The sequence below is a fragment of the Sander vitreus genome, chromosome 10 (assembly GCF_031162955.1).
Source record: "Sander vitreus isolate 19-12246 chromosome 10, sanVit1, whole genome shotgun sequence".
In the NCBI taxonomy this organism is placed as follows: domain Eukaryota; kingdom Metazoa; phylum Chordata; class Actinopteri; order Perciformes; family Percidae; genus Sander; species Sander vitreus.
The window spans coordinates 22,054,333-22,073,145 of NC_135864.1; the positions used below are offsets into that span (position 1 = coordinate 22,054,333).

Sequence of the window (18,813 nt, forward strand, 5' to 3'; positions counted from 1 at the left end):
AAAATCACTCATCCAATAATAGAGAAACACAATCATAAAATAAATATGAGGTTCTTTCAAAACAGAATTTTCAAGTCTTTTTGGAGATATTTGTTGTTGAAGTACACACATCAGTACATCAGTAAACCTATTGATTTGTAGTGCCTGTGCATTACTGGTGATCTTACAGTATGATGTAAAGTGACAAAAGTTGTAATAGATCATGTTAGATTTAAGTAATAATCTTAAGAACACCTCATAAAAAAGCCTTACTGTCTTGTGTTTTCAAAACTATTAACTCAAGAATCATATACTGTATATATTGTGCTTTTAAAGCAACCTATAGCACAGAACAAGCAGCAGCAAATAAACAACAACCAAAGAATTGCTCTCTTCAGTTGCAATGTGAAAACTCAAATAACATTACAGGCTAACATTAGACACCCCCTTCAGACACTGTGTATTTAAAACCCAACAGGCTCCAGGAAGGCGGACTCTGTCCTCTATTTCAGGACCTTTTCCCTCCTGTTGGGGGTAGGTTGGGGAGATGTTTGTGGTAATAGTCTGGTGGGGTGGGATTGGGGCTCGCATTCATCCCTGTAGGGACATAATACATACTCTCCAGGTAGCTCTGGTCCAGTGGTGGATGGTTCTGGGGCTCTGGCTTGGACCCCTGACCAGAGGTATTCCTGTAGCTGACCCCAGGCCCACCTGGGTGCATTGTTGCTGCAGCAGAGGCCTCGGGATATCGGGGTGGCTGAGCCTGGGGGTGGGCTTGTGGAGGAGGAGCTGCATAGGGCATGTACTGTGGAGCAGGAGCGTACATGTTGGGATTGTGGAGAGATGTGTAGGGGGCTGCTGAAGGAGGATACAGGCCTGAATGTGACATTGCTTGCTGTGGGATGAGCACTTCCACATATTGCCCAGTCTCTGGGTCAAACAACATTTTCCTCAGTGGCTGTACAGGCACCTCAATGTAAAAATACTTCCCTGTCTCAGGATCCAGGAGCACTCTGCGAGGTGTCTGTCCATAGCTACTCTCTGAGTACAAACTGGAGCTGTCACCCCCATATTCAGAGCCATAGGATGGCCCCAGGCTTTGAGGGCCACACAGGTACTGGGGATCCATAGGAGGAAGGCCAGGAGAGTGGCCGTGGCCAGGATCGCTGTAAGGAGCCCCAGCCATGCCTAGCGGCTGATGCTGAGGAGATCTGTGGGCAGGGGGTCGTCGAGGGTCAATATGCTGAGGTAGCTGCAATTGGCGGTCAGCAGGGCAGACCTGCATTAGTGAGGGGTGGGGAGGGCAGGGAGGAGGCTGGTGGAGAGGCTGGTACATGGCCGGTGGCTGGCTTGGACCAAGAGGACTTGATTTGGGTGAGCCAGGCTGGTAGCTCATTGGCTGAGGGTCAGGTCTGCACTGGTGGGGACGGAGAGGGGGGGGCTGGGCCACTGGGTAAGGTAGTGCCTGGCCTGGAGAGTGTGGAGGGACAGGAGGGGTGATGTTATGGGGGCTGTGGTGATGGTGAGGAGGGGTGAGACCAGGGTGGGAAGGGCAGCTAGCTGTGCAGGAGCAGGGAGGAGGGCGGGAGGAGGGTTGATAACGATTTGACCTCCTGGAAGTCAGATCTGGGAGCATGAGGGGACTGAAGCTCTCTCTTTCATCGTAGCTCGGAGGGTCATCTGAGGCATAAAAACGCAGGTCCTCTGTCCTTTGGGCGCGCTCGCTGGAGAGTGATCTGCAATATGGTTGGTGTGTGTATCCTGGCACTTGTGTTGTGGAAACAGCTGCAGGTTGTTTTGCATTGTTTGACGTTACCGGCATTGCTTGTTCATGATGGTGTGCCGTCCTGGGATACTGTGGTTGGCTGTCTGGATCCATAACAGCTGGCAGGCTTGGCTGGTTGGCTCCAGCTGATTTAGGTCCAGGGACAGGCTTTGCTTTTGGGTCAGACACTGGACCTGGAGCTGAGGTTGAACCTGGCCCAGTAGCTGATATTGGAGCTGTAGCTAAGGTTCTGGGTCTTTGTGTATATCTAGAGCTCTGAGGCGAGGCCCCTGGCCTTTGCTGCTGACCTCTGTCATGAGATGCCTCTATCTCTGATGGCGCTGTTGACTGGTTTGACAGATTGGAGATGGTGGTTGCTGTTGTTTTACAAGGTGGAGGTTTGAGACTGGATACTGCAGACACAGCTAGTTTTCTTGTATAGTTTGATGTTGATGTGGACTCATTGGAGATCTTTCTATAGATTGTCGGTGAGGACACTACAATTGTTTGAGGCCTTTCCTCACCTTGTGGGTTTACAGTCGATGTTATTGCTGATGGTCTCTGCGCTTCATTTGGCATTGCTCCTAAATCTGCAGGTTTAAATTTGCAGCTTGGTTTTGGAGGCACCACTGGTTTTTGAGAATTTTTAGCTATAGATTTGACTTCAATGGTTTGGGGCCTGCTGTTTCCTGTAGAGTTTGTGGGCGTCTCTTGTTTTTGTGTTTCTTTAGACAGTGACTTAACCTCAATTGGCTGTGGTCTGAATCTCCTTACTGCGGGGGACTTTGGGGGGAAAGTTGGATCCTGTCTTTTCATTGCTTCGAAATCTCCAAGTTCTTTCTGTTTGGTGAGAGGTGGTGTTTGCTCCTGCGTATTCCTTAGCGGAGAGTCACTTTTTTGCTTTGCTGTGTCCTTTACTGTAGGCTTACTGCTAAGTCCATCATCTTCTCTGGTCTTTGTAAGAGTGTCTGTGTTGTCAGATGCCGCTGAGGGGCCAGACGTGGTGGATGAGGAGGAGAATGTCCTCTCTCTATGAGACTCAATCCGAACTCCATCTGAAGGAGTGGTTGTCTGCAGTGGGATCTCTAGGCAGTTCACATGCTTCCGGGGTACACCTTTACCTCCAGCTGCATTCTGGTTGGCCCCCACCACTGCTCCAATGTCAGCTTGGTAACCCTTTTCCTTTAATAACATGGAAACTGAGTGGCCACTGCTACCACAGGTACCGCCAGGGATAGTGGGCCCAGGTGAAGGTGAAGCCGCTGGGTCTTGGAGTGGGGTGGGAATCTCTTCCTGGGCTGGAGATGCAGATGTCTTGGTCTTGCTTGATCCATCCCTTATTAACACTACAGCAGTGGACACCTCTCTTTCCTTATTGGGCAGTTTGGGGAAGCTCCCGAGCATCGGAGGTTTTCGGTCTGTTCTCACCACCTCAGGTTTGTCCTCATTGTCTGACACTTTATGCGTTTCTGTCATAGTCTCTTGTGTTTCTGCTGCCATGTTTAGATCATGTTTACATGGCTTTGCAATTGCATTGTCTCCTGTTGTGTAATTCAGTGTGTTTGCATTCAGTGGTGATTCTCTGCCTACCTGTTTGAAGAGCTTTGGAGAGGCCTGGTGTTTGTCACCTGGGTTTTCTAAGTCTTTCTTGCTGCATGACATTTTATTTTTGTCTTCTTTCCAGCAAACAGCCTTGTATTCTATTTGCATTGGCTGTGGACGAGATAGAGGACTTCCTTTGCTCTGAAGACGTGGAGAAAAATGTAGCAGCTTTGAGTCTTTTACCTCCTCTTTCCCCTCCCCCCTTCGCTCCTCTCTCCTCTCCCCCCTCCTTATCTCTTGCCTTGCCTCCCTCTCCTCCTGTGCTATGACCTCTTCCCTCCTTTCCTCTTTTATTTCTTCCCTCCTTCCCTTATTAATAATGTCCATCCTTTCTTCATCCACATGTGATGGCATTACAGCACTAGTTGCCTTGAAGGACAGATTATATGTATTTTTCACAAGCCGCCTCACATCTCTAACTTTGTGAATGGGGACCTTCATTTTATTATTCCAATTTCCTTCTTCTTCCTCTGTTTTCTCATCTACACCGGCCTCTAGCCTTTCCTCCTTTGTATCTGGCGAAGAAGCCTCAGGTTTGTTTTCTGCTTCAGGTGTGAGGCAGACATTTAGAGAGGCTTTCTTTTTCTCCACGGCTTTAAGTGTAATCTCCTGTGTTTGTAACATGAAGGCGCCCTTGGCACCCTGTTGCAATTGGTTATGGTCCTTTGTGTTTTCACATTCCTGGTCTCTGTTTGTCACCCAGGCCTGCGTGCTGCTGGCTTTAGGGGCAGAAGAAGCTCCAGTGTTCCCTGCAGTGGCATTTGCTGAGTCACCACCTTCCCCTCCGTCCCATGTTTCACTGTCATCTGGTCGTCGTACTCCAGTTCTTGACTGTTTACTATCAAATGGCACTTTCAATTCTGATCTCATTTCAGATCTTGATGAGGTTGCATTCCTGCTCTGAGAATCAGCCTCTTCACTCTCAGTCTGTGAAAAGTTAACACTTCGGCTGCTGCTGGATGAACTTGGCCTGTTACTGGATCTCACTCCAAAGCTTTTTGGTGGTTTGGCTTCATCCTTTGTGCTTGGTTCTGCTCTCACAGGGAGACCCTCAGATGAAACACTATAATCTGACTGTAGACTGGAACTGAGGTTATATGGGTCAGGTTTTGGGGACTCTTTCAGTGGTGCCGCTGCACTCATTGTTGGTGGGCTGTTTTCCTCCAAAGTGGCACTTTCTTCTTCTCCTGCATGCTCAACAGGTTGTTTATCAACACTCTGCATCTTCTTGGACAACACACTCTTGATGAGACAAGTGGCCATCTTGGTTTTAGTGCTTGTTTCATCCAGAGAAGCAGATTTCTGGAGTTTAGATTTTCTTTCATTTTGTTGACTGGGCTCAGGGCTGCGCTCAGAAGGGTAGCATTCTTGCATTGCTGCTGGTGTACTGTGTTGTCTAATGAATGTCTCTCTGGAGTGACTCTCTAGAGACGGGCTTTCCACCATCCCAGGACTACTATTTTCACTGCTTTCATCCTGCTTCCTTTCAGCATCACTCTTTCTTTTCAGCTGGATCTGTCTCTTTGGCACTCCTCTTCTCACTCTCCTGGAGTCCTCTCTTTCCACGGCTACATCTACACACTCAAAGCTGCCCATCTCATGGCGCCTTGATGGATCTAGGCCATCTGAGTAGTATGCAGATGGTTGCTGGAAGGAGAGTTCATCATTGTCCAGCTTTGGAGCAGAACCCCTGAAGTCAGCATAGGCCGGCCAGGCGGCACTGACCCCAGCTGGGCTCTCCTGGGTAGATGGTTGAGAAATGTTGGTGGATGAACGGTGGCTGGAGTTGTACATGTCAAGGTAATCTACCTCAGGGCTTGACAGGCTGCGGAAAGCAAAGTCTGTAAACCACTTCACCTCATCGTCTGCTTCATCAAGCTCACTTCCCATGCTGGAGCTGGAACTCCGGCAGGGCCTGTTTGCAGCCACACGTCCAGGAACACTGTTCTTGTTGTGGGGTGCAGGAGGTTGAAGCCGTCTGCCAGGACCACCACCCCTGGTGTCTTGTTGGGAAGCAAGTCTAAGCAGACTATGTTGTTGATGTCTGGTCGCAAGCAAGCTCTCTGAATAGGAATGCACTGTTGGCAGTCCCTGACGGGTCTCTCTGCTTGTGGGAGCTGTACTGCGACTCGCAGGCCCTTTTCTATTCCTGGCATTGAATGACAGCTCAACCTGTTCCCCTCTGTAACTGACATCCCCCTGCCAACCCTTCCCCTTTTCAGAAACCCGCTCCTCCCTCTTTCTCTCTCTCTCCATCTCCCTTTGCCTCTCCCTTCCTGCCTCCCTATCCTCCTCCAGCTGTATTTCTCTGTCCATCTCGAATTGCCTTCCTTGCTTGACCCAGTGGTCCTGGCTATTATTGTCAACATAAGCAACATTGGGACTTTCCCTATTTGTCACCGCTTTCTTAAAATGACCACTCGGTGGGGCCGCTACAACCTGAGAGGGACTACGGCTTCTGTTCTGCCACTGTCTGTATGGTTTCTCAGGGGCTATGATGTGGACAGGTGTAAACCTGGTGAGTGGCGGAGAGGGAGTCCGCCTCCTGTTTACATGGTGGGCCATGTCCTCTGTTATATTCTCTCTGTTTCCACGTTTAACTTTGGTAGACAGCTGTCTTCTCGCAGGCTCAGGTGTACAAGCTGAGCTTTTAGATTTTAACGAGCTGCTGCTTTCAGAAGTAAGGGGATAAATAGTGAACTGAGGCTGTGGGTTTTCCAGTCTCTGCACAGGTGAGTTAGATGTAGCCCTGTGGACAGGTGAAATGTTTGAACTCCTGTCTTTAGAGACAAGGAGATTAGGGGAGGGAGACTTGGTTTCAATGGGGGGATTATTATAAGTGTCTTCTTTCTGAACAAAAGTGGGCCTAATGGTTTGTTTTTCCTCTGGGAGGGAGTCTAAACTCAAGTTATCTTGAAGGTTAGCTTCCTTTGGTGTTGCGTCTCTCTCTGTGCGTTGTTGTTTTAGTGAGCTCGCTACCTTTTCCTCAGCTAAGAAAGGTGAAGTAGATACAGGTGACTGAACTGCCACCACTGGTGAACTGCTTTTGATTTCAGCTACAACAGATTTTTCTGCCCTGTCTAATTCAAATGAGGGTGACACACTCTCTTCTGCCAAATGTGTGGGGTATTGTGTTTCTGTAATATCAACTGAAGTGGAATCCTGCTCAACCTCAGGTGTATTTCTTAAAGAAGGAGTGGGCTGTTTATACTGAGGGTTGTACTCAGTGGAGAGGGTTGCTGGTGAATGCTGCTGATACCTCTGCTCAGGAGATGGGGCCAATGGTGATGGCTCTCTACTTCTTTGCTGAGGTGATGGACTTTGATATTTGTCCGATGAAGGGGTTTGATACCTTGGCTCAGGTGAGGGAGTGTGATGCTTTGGCTGAGGTGAAGGTGTTTGATATATATCTTGGTGCGACAGAGTTATTTCAGGCTGCAGGACAGAGCTTGTGAAGCCTGATATATAAGGTGAGTCTCTTGGTGAACCAGTGGACTCCGCTATACTGCTCTGTATACTGTCCCTGCTTGGGGTAGGGCTCCTTGCTTCAGGGGACACACGTGTCCTATCAGTCTCAGGGGTGGAGAGACGAGAGAGCTCAGGAAATGGGGGAGTGTCCCTGTCCTCGGGCTGAACAATGGAGTAAGAAATCCCTGTGATGTGAGGGGACGAAGTGAGGCTTCTTGATGAGACAGGGTCAGAGTCAGGGTGAAGCTCTAGGAAAGGAGACACTGATGTTGTCTCCACTTCAGAAGACCACTCTCGCCTACTGACCACAGGTGAGGATGCTGTAATCCGGATTTCAGGTGAGGGAGCAGTATGTCTGTGCTCTATGGGAGAGCTGTTGTTCGTAACTTCAGGCGATGGAGATAAACTGTAACTTACCACAGGTGAAGACACCTGGGTCCTGCTTTCAGAAGGTGTTGAAATGTGTCTTATTTTATGTGAGGGGCTGGGAGAGGGAGTTCTTGTCCCAGTCTTAGCCGGAGAAGAAGCGCTGAGCAGGCCAGGTGAAGGAGCTGTGTGTCTTAATTCAGGGGAGGCACTACTCTCCACAAGCTTAGGAGATGATGCTATTGAAATGACAGGTGAGGGGGGGGTGTATCGTGGGGCAGGTGTAGACCCAGTACTGACAGGTTCAGCTGATAACCTTGTATCTTGGCTCTCAGGAGTAGTCGTGGTGTCTTTTCCTGCAGTGGAAGGATCAGAAATCAGCTCAGAGGTGTGGGTACAATCTTTGATATCAGGTGTGGAGCCTCTGCTGAGGAGATCAGGCATGGAAACCCTCTCTCTTTGCTCAGAAAAAGGAGATGATGCTTGAGAATTAGGAGAGTAGGGCCTATTCTTCAGCTCAGGGAAGGCCAGCGTTTCTCTCGACTGGGATGATGACTCTCTACTACTGTGTGAAGGTAAAGGAGATGAAAGGGTGGATCTGGATTCAAAGCTGGATTCTGTTAAATCGAGAGAAAAATCTTTGGATGTGGCCTTAGGTGAGGGACTGCTGTGTGGATTTAAGTAGCTACTCTCTGGCTTAGGCGAGCTGAACTCAGGTAACGATTGGGTGTTCACTAATTCAGAGGAGGAGGAGCAGAAACAGTTCCTAGGCTCAGGGGAGGGACTTGGAGATAAAGACTGATGCGACGGGCTGTAATGTCTAACTTTGAAAGTGGGAGTGCTTCTCCTTGGTTCAGTGTCTGAATGAGCTTGTCTAGGACTAGTTGAGGATGGAGAACATCTTTTTTCAACTGAGGAAGAAGACAAGGATGACGCCCTTCCCTCTGTGCTGAGGGTATAGGGGCTGTTATATCCAGGAGAGGGGGTGCTCTCACCAGTGTTAAGGACTTCAGATGATGGGCTAGCTGTACAAAGCTGAGGTACTGGTGATTTGCTTTTTGTCTCTAAATTTGGGCTACTGTCCTCAGAAACCTCTGGATGTCCTGAGCTCAGTCCCTTGCCCTCTGTCTGCCTCCTCTCTGAAGACTCACTCTGCAACAGGGGGCTGTGAAGCCTTTCTCTTGAATCTTCAAAGCCCTCCTCTCCTTCACTGGAGCCTGGTGCAGTGTGGTAAGAGCCCGAGTCGTTCAGATCATCCACCAGAGGTGATGCAGCAGCTGTCCCGTCCACCTCCCTCTGGGAAGGGAGAAAAGCCACTACAGCAGGGCTGCTTGAGAGCGAGGGCGACTCGCAATCGTCTCCAAAAATGTCACACAGGCAGGTGGTCTCGGAAATGGCACTGCGCTGACTAGGGACGTTGATGATGTCGAAGATTTCAACGTGGTTGGGGGTGCCGTCACGATGGCACAGGGAATAGGTGTGGCGGGGTGCACTGCGCAGGAAGGAGTAGCTGTCCCCCTGGAGAGTCCAGCTGTCCATCGCTCGTCCACAAGCTCCAAATGTTCACTGCGGCCAGTCCAGTCTCCCCCTCTACTCTGCTCTGGGCTCTGTTCCTGGACTGGAAATCAGATATGGTCATCTGGAAGATGTGTAGCTTATTCATTTATATCACCAGTAACACCAATGAATATCATTGAGAGGCAAAAGCTTATTAATAGCAAATATAGATTCTAAACTGTGCATTGTTTCTGTTTTGTTAGCTTGCCAACAGCAAATTTAGCCCTCAAATGTTCTGAAAATACCAGCAGTAGGCTACACAGAGATATTGTAAACTTCCAAAAGGGGTTTAGAATGTAAATATAACTGTCACTATGCCCTTAAGAGCAAGAAAAAAGCGGTAGCAAGCAACATGAAATTAACACAACACAATACAAAAGTTGAAACCATAAATTAAAGCTCACAATATTTCATGTAGACATTATAACATTTTTTGAATTACAAAGACTCAGATTTATTCATCTTACATATGGAAACTGACAATGGTTAAATTAGCTCTGCCAAATACATGCCCTTTATCTAAACCTTCCACATTGCCTTGGTGTAGGACTGACTATAGAGAGCCTGCTCCTCGTGCAAGCAGAGAAAGACAGATTGATTGATACTGTACCTTTGGCCAATGATGAGGCTTTCCCAAGTGCATGGAGTTCCTCTGTGTTGCAATATCTGCCCCTCATTCACCAAACTGTCTCTCAAAATCCACAGCACATTCCTCGTTTACAAGACCTCTGCGAATTTGTCGATCCAGGACTGAGCAGATCTGCACAGTCTGGCAGAGCCACACTGGCTAGACAACTTCAGGATGTAAAAGGCACTGCAATGTTAGACTTGAATAGAAAAAGCAATGAGGGGCATCTCACTCAGACCCATTACATCCTCCAATGCTTCCATCTCTATTTCTGCCCCTCCCGTCCATGCTGGCCTGAGGGAAACTGCTTACAGAGTAACCTAGATCTTCTTTCTTCTCCAGACTGGGGTTTGGTTGGACATTGGCTTTCCTGTGTGAGCTGGGCTAGGGGGCGGCGCTGGGCGTGAGTGGGTTTATAGTTAGCAGCAGGTGCTGATTCGGCCAGGGCAGATGAGTGTGCCTGGAATCTGACACTTAGAGCCAGATCAGTCACAGGGCCCCTCTATATATAGACCAATACTGTCAGGGCCAGATAGCCATAGCTTTAGCTGTTTGCCTGGGAATGCTTGTGTGGAAAGAAAGGGGAAATACAAAGCTTGAAGTACAGCCCACATTGTCCACTTAACCTCTACATATGAGGTTATACTTAACATGAAGGATGTGGTTAATGCTTATATGTGTGTGTGTGTGTGTGTGTGTGTGTGTGTGTGTGTGTGTGTGTGTATGTACGCGTGTATATGTGTGTGTGTGTGTGTGTGTGTGTGTGTGTGTGTGTGTGTGTGTGTGTGTGTGTGTGTGTGTGTGTGTGTGTGTGTGTGTGTGTGAATGCTACTGTAAAGTGTATCTGTGGTACAACAGGTCAAAGGTTAACATAGACAACCCAACTTTGACAGCTCACATGCAGAACTCCTGCACTGCATGGTAACTGACTTACCAACACTTGGTAAGTTTCTCTCACATCTTTTAGGTCAAGTTTTTCCTTTTCTTGTCTGGATATTTTACGTTTCAGGATCACCACAGCCAATTATTATTTTTTGTTTCAAATTCACATTTGAGCTTTCCTGTCAACACATGCCAGACGTTTGATCAAAAGGGATTATGGTATTTTACTGTACTTATTATTGTTGCTACAATAGCAGTACCCTTTGAGCCACATTGTTGCTGTCTGAGCATGTTTAATGGTAGGGAGCTTGTATAAGCCCTCTGTCCCTAACCTAATACCTCATGAGATTACCATTCATTCTCAGTCATTAAGTCACTCAGGTCAAGCCAATGGAAAATCTTTGATTGCAGCCCGACTGACGGTTGCATAAAGCTGAGGGTATATTATATCTGTTATATCAAGCTCTTAACACTGAAAAGTCAACTATCCATTATATGTATGGCATCATACATATGTAATTTGGCCCCCCTTTTCTGTCTGAAGTATCATTGCCTCAAGTGCACACATTATAGGTGTGGCTAGCCAAAATGGGAACTGATGCAATGACCTTGGTGGATGGCTCTATTCACAGAGCTATAACATTAATAGCATTATTTTTACATAATGAACTCTGTTTAATCACATTATTGTTTATAGACCTTTCAGATATATCTTGTAAATGGTTTCATATTTCACTAGTGGCTCTAACGGCATGACAAACATACATTATCATCCCTCTGAACTCTTATGAGGCAATAAAGAGAGGATGGATGATATGATTATAACTCATACAGTAAACTGGCATACAGTATTTCATTATGTGTTATAAATAAACACAGAGATCACTTGAAAAACAGAGTGAAAGTGTAAAACATAAAGTTTTAAAGGTTGGAAAAGACAACATGCATGTGTGTGCTGGATATAAGATAGTGTGAACTAAAGTGCATTGACATGCTGATAAATTTGAACCTATGTGGCTATGGCAGCACAGTAGACTGGAGGAGGAGTCATAGGGAAATAATGATGAGCAGCTCAGCAATGGGGAGCTTTAGTCTACATCACTGATAGATTAGTCACCCCAGCTTGCTCAAGTCCAAAGACCTCACCCACCCTCAGCAATGCAACACATACCATTAAGCTGTGCATAAACAATATGCTGTGTGGGCATCTATAAGCGGTCAAACAACCTTCTAAATCAAGGGGCTTGGCAGAGAGGATGATACTCAGCATCCACATGTGGAGCAAATGCACTGTTATCCCAAATTAGTTGACTTTACTAGAAATGTGCGTGGAAGTTTTTACAAAAGGGGAAACTTATCAGGTCAAGTTGTATTAACCCAGAGTGGTAAATTGATGCAGTAGACAAATCAAGTTTACATTAGTAGTCATTACTAAAAATCATTAGTAAACATAAATATTTTTTTCTGGAGTCATGTTGTCTAAAATAAGCATGTTAAGTTAAAGCTTTAGTGCATAACTTTTTAATGTCACAAAAAGTTACATTACATTCAAGTCATTGGCGAATGAGTTGATACAAAGCTAATTAAGCTAACAGCTCCACAAAACTCTCTCTGTATTTCTCAGTATGGCTATGTTCAGAAACTGGTGTCGTCCGGCAAATCGCGGGCAGAAAATCAAGTGAAGATAATGACCTCTTCTGAAGAGTTCATCATGTTTTATCGATCCTCCATGTCCTCCTTGGCTACTAGCAACTGCGTGGAGGAGGGGTGTGGATGGTGCGCGGTCACGGAAGGCTTGTATCAGGTGGATGCGCCGACAGTTTTGTTGTCATTACTAGAATTCCTCATGGTGGGGAGCACTACAGCTTTAAACAAATATAAAACATTAGGATACTTATCACTACTAACAAATTCATTCGTTTATATTAATATTGTTCACTTTCCTTTATGACAGTATGACTTCAAGAACAATGTATTCAATACATGTATTCTTTATTCATATTGAAAATAACCATTATTGTTAGCCCTATTAAAAAAATATCAGCTCCATCTCAACCAACTACAAGAATAAAATGCTGCTTAAACATGAATGCATGAGTAATAATAATCTAATGCTATATAATAGTACTTATTATTATACTATTATTATCTATACATATTTTATTTAATATATTATATTATGGTATGACATTAATACTATATACACTCACAGAGGCAATTTAATCCTTTTGATCCTTTAAGCACATTTTCCTGAGAATATGTTTTCTTGAGTGACATTTTCAATGCAGGCTTTTTACTTTATGGAGTATTTCTACTTAAGTAAATGATCTGAATACTTCCTCCACCACTGCTAATATTAGCAATATTTATATATTTATGCTATATTTTCAGTCCACTACATTTCATAATCAAACATGTATCGTTTACTACACTAAATAGAGTTGACTGCTATTACTATGACTTTACATACATTTATATGATTGGCTTAAAAAATATAATGCATTTAGAGATGGAACTACCCAATACCATATAAAATAGTTACAATTGGCTCTACATTGACCATAACATTAAAATGTTGTTTACATGGTGACGCAAGTATCCTTTCTCTGCCAACCTTAAACGTATACGTTGTGACAGCTTCAAAACGCCTGTGTGCAAGAGAGAAATCTGATTCAAGTGAAAATCATAATGTATGCTAAGAGGTGTAATTGTTTGATGTCGCAGAGAAAATTACTTTTATTATGAAATGTCCAGTTAAGGCAGAATGCGACACAGGAAGATCCGCATTACGACTGCTGGTGAAGTGTTGCCATAACAGGCAAGTGGCTAACGCTAATGTTTGCTAACTAATTAGCAGGATAGGTGAGTGGCGTTTATTCAAACATATCTTATAATTCAGTTAAGGGGCGATAGATGTTATAAGTGTTGGGGTAATGCAAAAATAATGTAGACAAGCGGGTTGTCATTCTCTCCTGAAATTATTCCGGCCATGTCAGTCAGCAGCTGGCTAACATCAACTAGCTAGCTAAGTAGCTGCTAGCAATAGCGAGCTTCTGTAGCTAGCCAGCCACTGTGATACCGTTTGTTTATGTTAGCTGTGCGACACCTTGATTTTCTAAATTACCGCATCGAATCAAAATAGTAGTTAGTAGTTTTAGACACTTCGTATTTATCATTGTTCGTAAGTGATAAAAATACGAAATGTGGTATTTCACTATTGGAATATAAATGTAGCTTGCGTTTATGTTAGTTAACGTTAGCTGTACTGCGGTAACGTTAACTGCTAGGTGGACATTTTCTATATCCAGCTTATAAGCAGTGAGTTACAGCAAAGCTATGCCTATCAATAATTTGATGTTGTTCTAACAAGAAAGTAATACTATCTGAATGCAGACCAGCTGCTCAAACATAATCCCAGATCCACATTTTCTTTCGTTGCCTGATTCTTAAATTATACCTTCGTATTGTTGAGACTCTAGTCGCGATTAACGTTAGCTAGTAAACACCAGGCCGCAGAGTGCACTGTGCGCCTACGTTTAACGTTGTTAAGGCCTTGCTAGTTGTTGGCAGTGTTAACACCAGGCCAAACTTTTAATCAGGGCAGTACAGTGACGGTTTGCCTTTTTCTTCTCTTGATTTAAAAAAAAAAAATGACTGTCTTGTCTACCAGCTGTCAAAGGTCCTTTTAAAACACAGCGCTTGTGCTGTCAGCTGTGTGACAATCATGGGGCTGTCAGTATGATATCAGTTTTGTCAAATGCTGCAGGTATGTGATCCTACATCTTACTATAGCTAGGTTCACAATCCAAATTTGTAGGATTTTTTCCACTACAGCAAACTACAAAGAAAACAAAAACATGAATTGTGTGAGACTCACTAATACATCACCTGGGCTAATATATCACTATTGGCATGCCCGTTGGCCGGTTGCTAGTTTAGAAACAGTCTTGCCATTACATTGCACTGACAAGTTTATTTTTCAACATTTAAGGGGGTCCCGTCTAGTACATTTCAAAACTAATTTAAAGGGATTGTTATAAAAAAGTATATGCTTTTGTATTTAGGTAAAAAAGAACTTAATCGATTAGTTGATTGACATAACCTAGTTACAGCTTCTCAGATGTGAGGACTTGCTGTTTTGTCTGTGTTTTTTTGTAATCGTAAACTGCATATCTTTGGGTTTTGAGCTGCTGGTCGGACAAGAAATGCAAAAAAAAGCCATAACCTTGGGCTTTAGGAAATTGAGATTTTTTCAACATTCTTTGATCTTTGATGAAACGACTAATTAAGAAAATAATTGGCACATTAATCTGCAGTGAAAATATGTTAGCTTCAGCCCTACATTTTTTTTTCAAAATAACGTGTTTTATTGTTATATTACTCGTTCACTGACTTTGACTTGTATCTTTCTCTGTTTTTATTCTTAAATCTAGGTGTTGTTGTTTTGTGTGTGAGTGTTCCAGTCCGAACCATGGAACAGTGCGCGTGTGTTGAACGGGAGCTGGAGAAAGTGCTTCATCGCTTTGTAATGTACGGCCACCAGTCTGAGGAGAGGCTAGACGAGCTCCTGCACAGTGTCTGTGAGATACGAGGACAGCTAGTTGCTTTTGGTAAGAAAAAACACAAAGACTGAACACTATGAAGACAGAATATGCATTATAATATTAAGTGAATTGGATTTCATGTTCATAGCCATTTTTTAATTTCTTTGTATTTTAATTAAAATGATGCTTTGTTAGTTTGCTTTATCCATGCTGTATCATAATTGATCATCAGGCACATATTATTGTAGACATGCAGAGTGAAGGCTTTTTCTTTTTGCCTCTTGCAGGAGTACAAGATGCAGACTTATCAGTCCTATCCCAGACTATGGCACAGTGTTGTAAGAATATCAAAGAAACAGTTCAGATGCTAGCCTCCCGACATAAGGACATCCACGGCAGTGTGTCAAAAGTGGGCAAAGCCATTGACAGGGTGAGGACAGGTGGCAATGTTCTTCAACATTTTGTCATTTGGCCTACATATACTTAACCTCCGATATGCTTCTCTGCAGAATTTTGATGCAGAGATCAGTGCCGTGGTGGCAGAGACGGTGTGGGACACCCCAGAGAGACAGAAATACCTGAGTGAGACCATTGTGGAACACCTGTACAGACAAGGGATGCTCAGTGTAGCAGAGGATCTTTGTCAGGTAAGTAACCGTGAAGCCTTCAAAATGTTTTTGGTGTGAACACAACCTAACCTTAACCTAGAGATCCCTTTCTGAAATGTAGCAATGCTACATTATGGGACTTTACATCTAGCGTAATCCTTGTTTTTTTTTGTCAGGACAATTAATGTAAGACCTCTTGATAACTTAAACCACCTGTGTCTGTTTTCTAGGAGTCTGGTGTAGTCATAGATATGAGTATGAAGCAGCCTTTCCTGGAGCTGAACAGAATCCTTGAAGCTCTGAGGATGCAGGACCTCAGGCCGGCACTAGAGTATGTAGACCATCTTTGTAAAGAGAAGGAAATGACTATTTTCACACACAGAGATTGACATTTTAGCTTTACATTAAAATTCACTACAAGAAGTACAAAAACCTTTATCAATACAACGTAGCACGGGAAACATGAGCATACACGAGAAAGTTGTTTCGTAGTTGCAAAAATACTTTAGCTACTTTACTTTTCCCATCTGGCTGACTCCTCAAACTTTGGGGAACTCTCTGGACACTTAGTAGAAGTTACCACTTTTTATGAAGCCCAAATATGCTGAAAAATGTCTATTTCTATCGGGATTAGGTTTACTTTGGTTTAACATGTCACTTTTGAAAACATAATGATGATTGAAAAAAAAAAAAACTCCCTCTAGGGTGTTGTTTGCTATATTATAAGCGTCAACATAGGTGTCTGTACTTATTCATGTCTGTGCCTTCTTAGGTGGGCTGTGACGAATCGGCAGCGCCTTTTGGACCTGAACAGCAGTCTAGAGTTCAAGTTGCACCGCTTGTACTTCATCAGCCTGCTCAGTGGGGGAATCGGCAACCAAATGGAGGCCCTGCAGTATGCCAGGCACTTCCAGCCCTTCGCCTCTCAGCACCAGAGAGGTAGACACTACACAGTAGCATCCTTGTGACATTCCTGACACAAATACACAAAGATGCTAAACTTGGGCTGTGTTTCACTGTTTTTCTTTAAATTTGGAAGAATTTGAGGCTCTCGCAACAATTTGGGAATTGTATAATAGCAACCAAGAAGGAATGAAAGTGTTCTTAAGGCAAATACTACGTGGTTATTCTGAGGCTTACCTGTTCCACACCTGTACTTTTTGTCCCTGCAGATATTCAGATTCTGATGGGTAGTCTGGTGTACCTGCGTCATGGCATTGATAACTCTCCGTACCGCAGTCTGCTGGAGACAAATCAGTGGGCCGAGATCTGTAACATCTTCACCAGGGACGCCTGCGCTTTACTGGGTCTCTCTGTAGAGTCTCCACTCAGTGTTAGGTTAGAAAACCACGGACAACACACAAAACATCTTCTCGGAGTTCCTTTTAAAATTCTTTACATTTATAGCACAGTTAAGACTAAAGTTAAAACAATGTATCAGTATATTTGTTTTTCAGTTCAGGATAAAGTTTAAACTGTGCCATTGCATTGTCATCACCTTGTTGTCTTATTTAGGCCTGTATGCTTAAAAGATTTCAACTACAGTCAAACTCGATCAATGCTGCCATGTCTATTTCTCTGTAGTTTTGCATCAGGCTGTATGGCCTTGCCAGTGCTGATGAACATCAAGCAGGTGATTGAGCAGAGACAGTGCAGCGGAGTCTGGACGCACAAAGATGAGCTGCCTGTAAGTCCCTCTGAATTTCCAGACGACGTCTATCGCTCCTTTCCATTCTTATTCTCCATGTCATGATTTCCATCATGTCTGTTCCTGTAGATTGAAATCGACCTCGGGAAAAAGTGCTGGTACCACTCTGTGTTCGCCTGCCCGATCCTCAGGCAGCAGACCTCAGAGAGCAATCCTCCCATGAAGCTCATCTGTGGCCACGTCATCTCCAGAGATGCCCTCAACAAACTGACTAATGCTGGGAAGTAAGTCAGCAATACAGGCCAGTTGACTGCTAGAGATGTGCAGGATAAGGTTGTGCATATTGTTAGAAAATCACACTTATAGGAGGGCTAGCAAAACATGGACGACGTGAAACGATTACTGGTGGTTTCTTGCATTAAAAAAATGTAATTCAGCAGAGCGACTTCACAGTTTCTAGGAAGGGACACTTTTCAAAATAGTCCCACAGCGATAATACAATTTTCGGCGGAAAAGGCAAGCACGTTTTTAAGCCTGCATTAATGTGGTGAAATGAATGGAAACCAGTGGCTTTCTATACATTAGGAAGTCAATCCAAAAATTAATCGTTCTTTTTAGAAAATGGGCAGCTGTATAAAGCGTGCAAGATTTATCAGCCAAAATAACTGATATGGTCTATTAATACTAACAAACCACACAGTGTAACATCCTGTTCCTGCTCTCCTCTCCTCCCCTCTGTCTCGTCCTCAGGTTGAAATGTCCGTACTGCCCCATGGAGCAGAATCCGTCACATGCCAAGCAGATCTACTTTTGATACCGCACACTTTCTTCACGAGTAAGGATGAAGTTCCCTGGAGCTCTTTGCATTTCCAGGACCATTTGCTCTGGCCCTTTTCCTCTGTCCCTGGCCTCTTGGCCTGTTATTGTAAGCATTAAGGTTTTATCCCAGTGCTCCTTTGGACAGCCTTGGCCATCCCGTAACCCACCTCGGACCCTCCAACTTTGCGTAGTATACAGAGTCCAGCGAGGATGGTCCAACTACAGCCTGTAGTAGAGTGAGGAGTCTGTCAGTAATGAGAACATCCTCACGAAGAAGCACCTCTTAAAAAGGTTCATTCATTGAAACTCATTTGCAAATGCCTGCAGAGTTATAGGCGTATCTTTTTAAAGTAAGTAATACTTTATAGTGTTTGTTTTTCTCTGCTTTATCGACTGTTTGAGTTGGATGACTGCTTCTTTTTTTTTTTTTCCTCCTTTTTTTTTTTTGTGACTGAAGCAGTTGAACAATTATGGATGGGTGACTGTGGGTAAATGGTATAGATAGGCAGTTTCTGATTTCAGAATGGTAATAAACTTCTATTATACATGAGAAAAACCACAGAAAAACAAACTGTGTTGAAGGTTTATTATTTGCTGGTGAAGGGAACTGTGGAGGTCTCTCTTGATTGTGACCCATTGCTCCTCCATAATGTAATAAAGGCCTCACGTAGCTTGAAAGTCACTGTTGGCTGATGTATCTGTTTGATCAGTAAAACAATTAACTCACAATGGTGGAACAGCATTTTTATTTCCTTTTTTTATTTTATTCTTTTTGTGACTGACTGCACCAGCAAGATTTTCCTCATTGTAGAAGCCATTTGTCTTGTTCTATGTATGTATTTAACAAACAGTGACAAAAAGGAAACAAAAAATATATACTACTGTGAAATGTGCTTTGTTTCTATTTTTTATTGCAACTGCCACAACGGCTCATGTAAAATAGTAAA

General features: G+C 44.1%; 2 protein-coding genes across 3 annotated transcripts; one reads left to right on the forward strand and one right to left on the reverse strand.

The window, feature by feature from the left end:
• Positions 1-487: 487 nt before the first annotated feature.
• LOC144524646 (uncharacterized) lies at positions 488-8,719 on the reverse strand. Its single transcript, XM_078261043.1, has one exon. It carries the CDS (start codon positions 8,717-8,719, stop codon positions 488-490), a length of 8,232 nt encoding a protein of 2,743 aa, XP_078117169.1.
• A 4,284-nt stretch (positions 8,720-13,003) lies between these two features.
• Positions 13,004-18,759, forward strand: rmnd5b (required for meiotic nuclear division 5 homolog B). 2 transcript variants are annotated; one of them, XM_078260936.1, is made up of 10 exons: positions 13,004-13,109; positions 14,681-14,857; positions 15,079-15,221; positions 15,301-15,438; positions 15,630-15,730; positions 16,172-16,338; positions 16,572-16,737; positions 16,984-17,086; positions 17,177-17,331; positions 17,798-18,759. In XM_078260936.1, exons 2-10 carry the CDS (start codon positions 14,719-14,721, stop codon positions 17,859-17,861), a joined length of 1,176 nt encoding a protein of 391 aa, XP_078117062.1. In that variant the 5' UTR covers positions 13,004-13,109; positions 14,681-14,718; the 3' UTR covers positions 17,862-18,759. The 2 variants fall into 2 exon arrangements, with proteins under 2 accessions (XP_078117062.1, XP_078117063.1); XM_078260937.1 differs by having other exon boundaries at positions 13,005-13,065.
• Positions 18,760-18,813: the final 54 nt, after the last annotated feature.

Excerpts from the sequence above, each read along its gene's own strand:
- LOC144524646 (XM_078261043.1), bottom strand. The coding sequence starts at position 8,719 with ATGGACAGCTGGACTCTCCAGGGGGACAGCTACTCCTTCCTGCGCAGT.
- rmnd5b (XM_078260936.1), top strand. The coding sequence starts at position 14,719 with ATGGAACAGTGCGCGTGTGTTGAACGGGAGCTGGAGAAAGTGCTTCAT. Across the intron at positions 16,738-16,983 it reads GAGTCTCCACTCAGTGTTAG|TTTTGCATCAGGCTGTATGG; the intron begins GTTAGAAAACCA and ends ATTTCTCTGTAG. Across the intron at positions 17,087-17,176 it reads CGCACAAAGATGAGCTGCCT|ATTGAAATCGACCTCGGGAA; the intron begins GTAAGTCCCTCT and ends CTGTTCCTGTAG.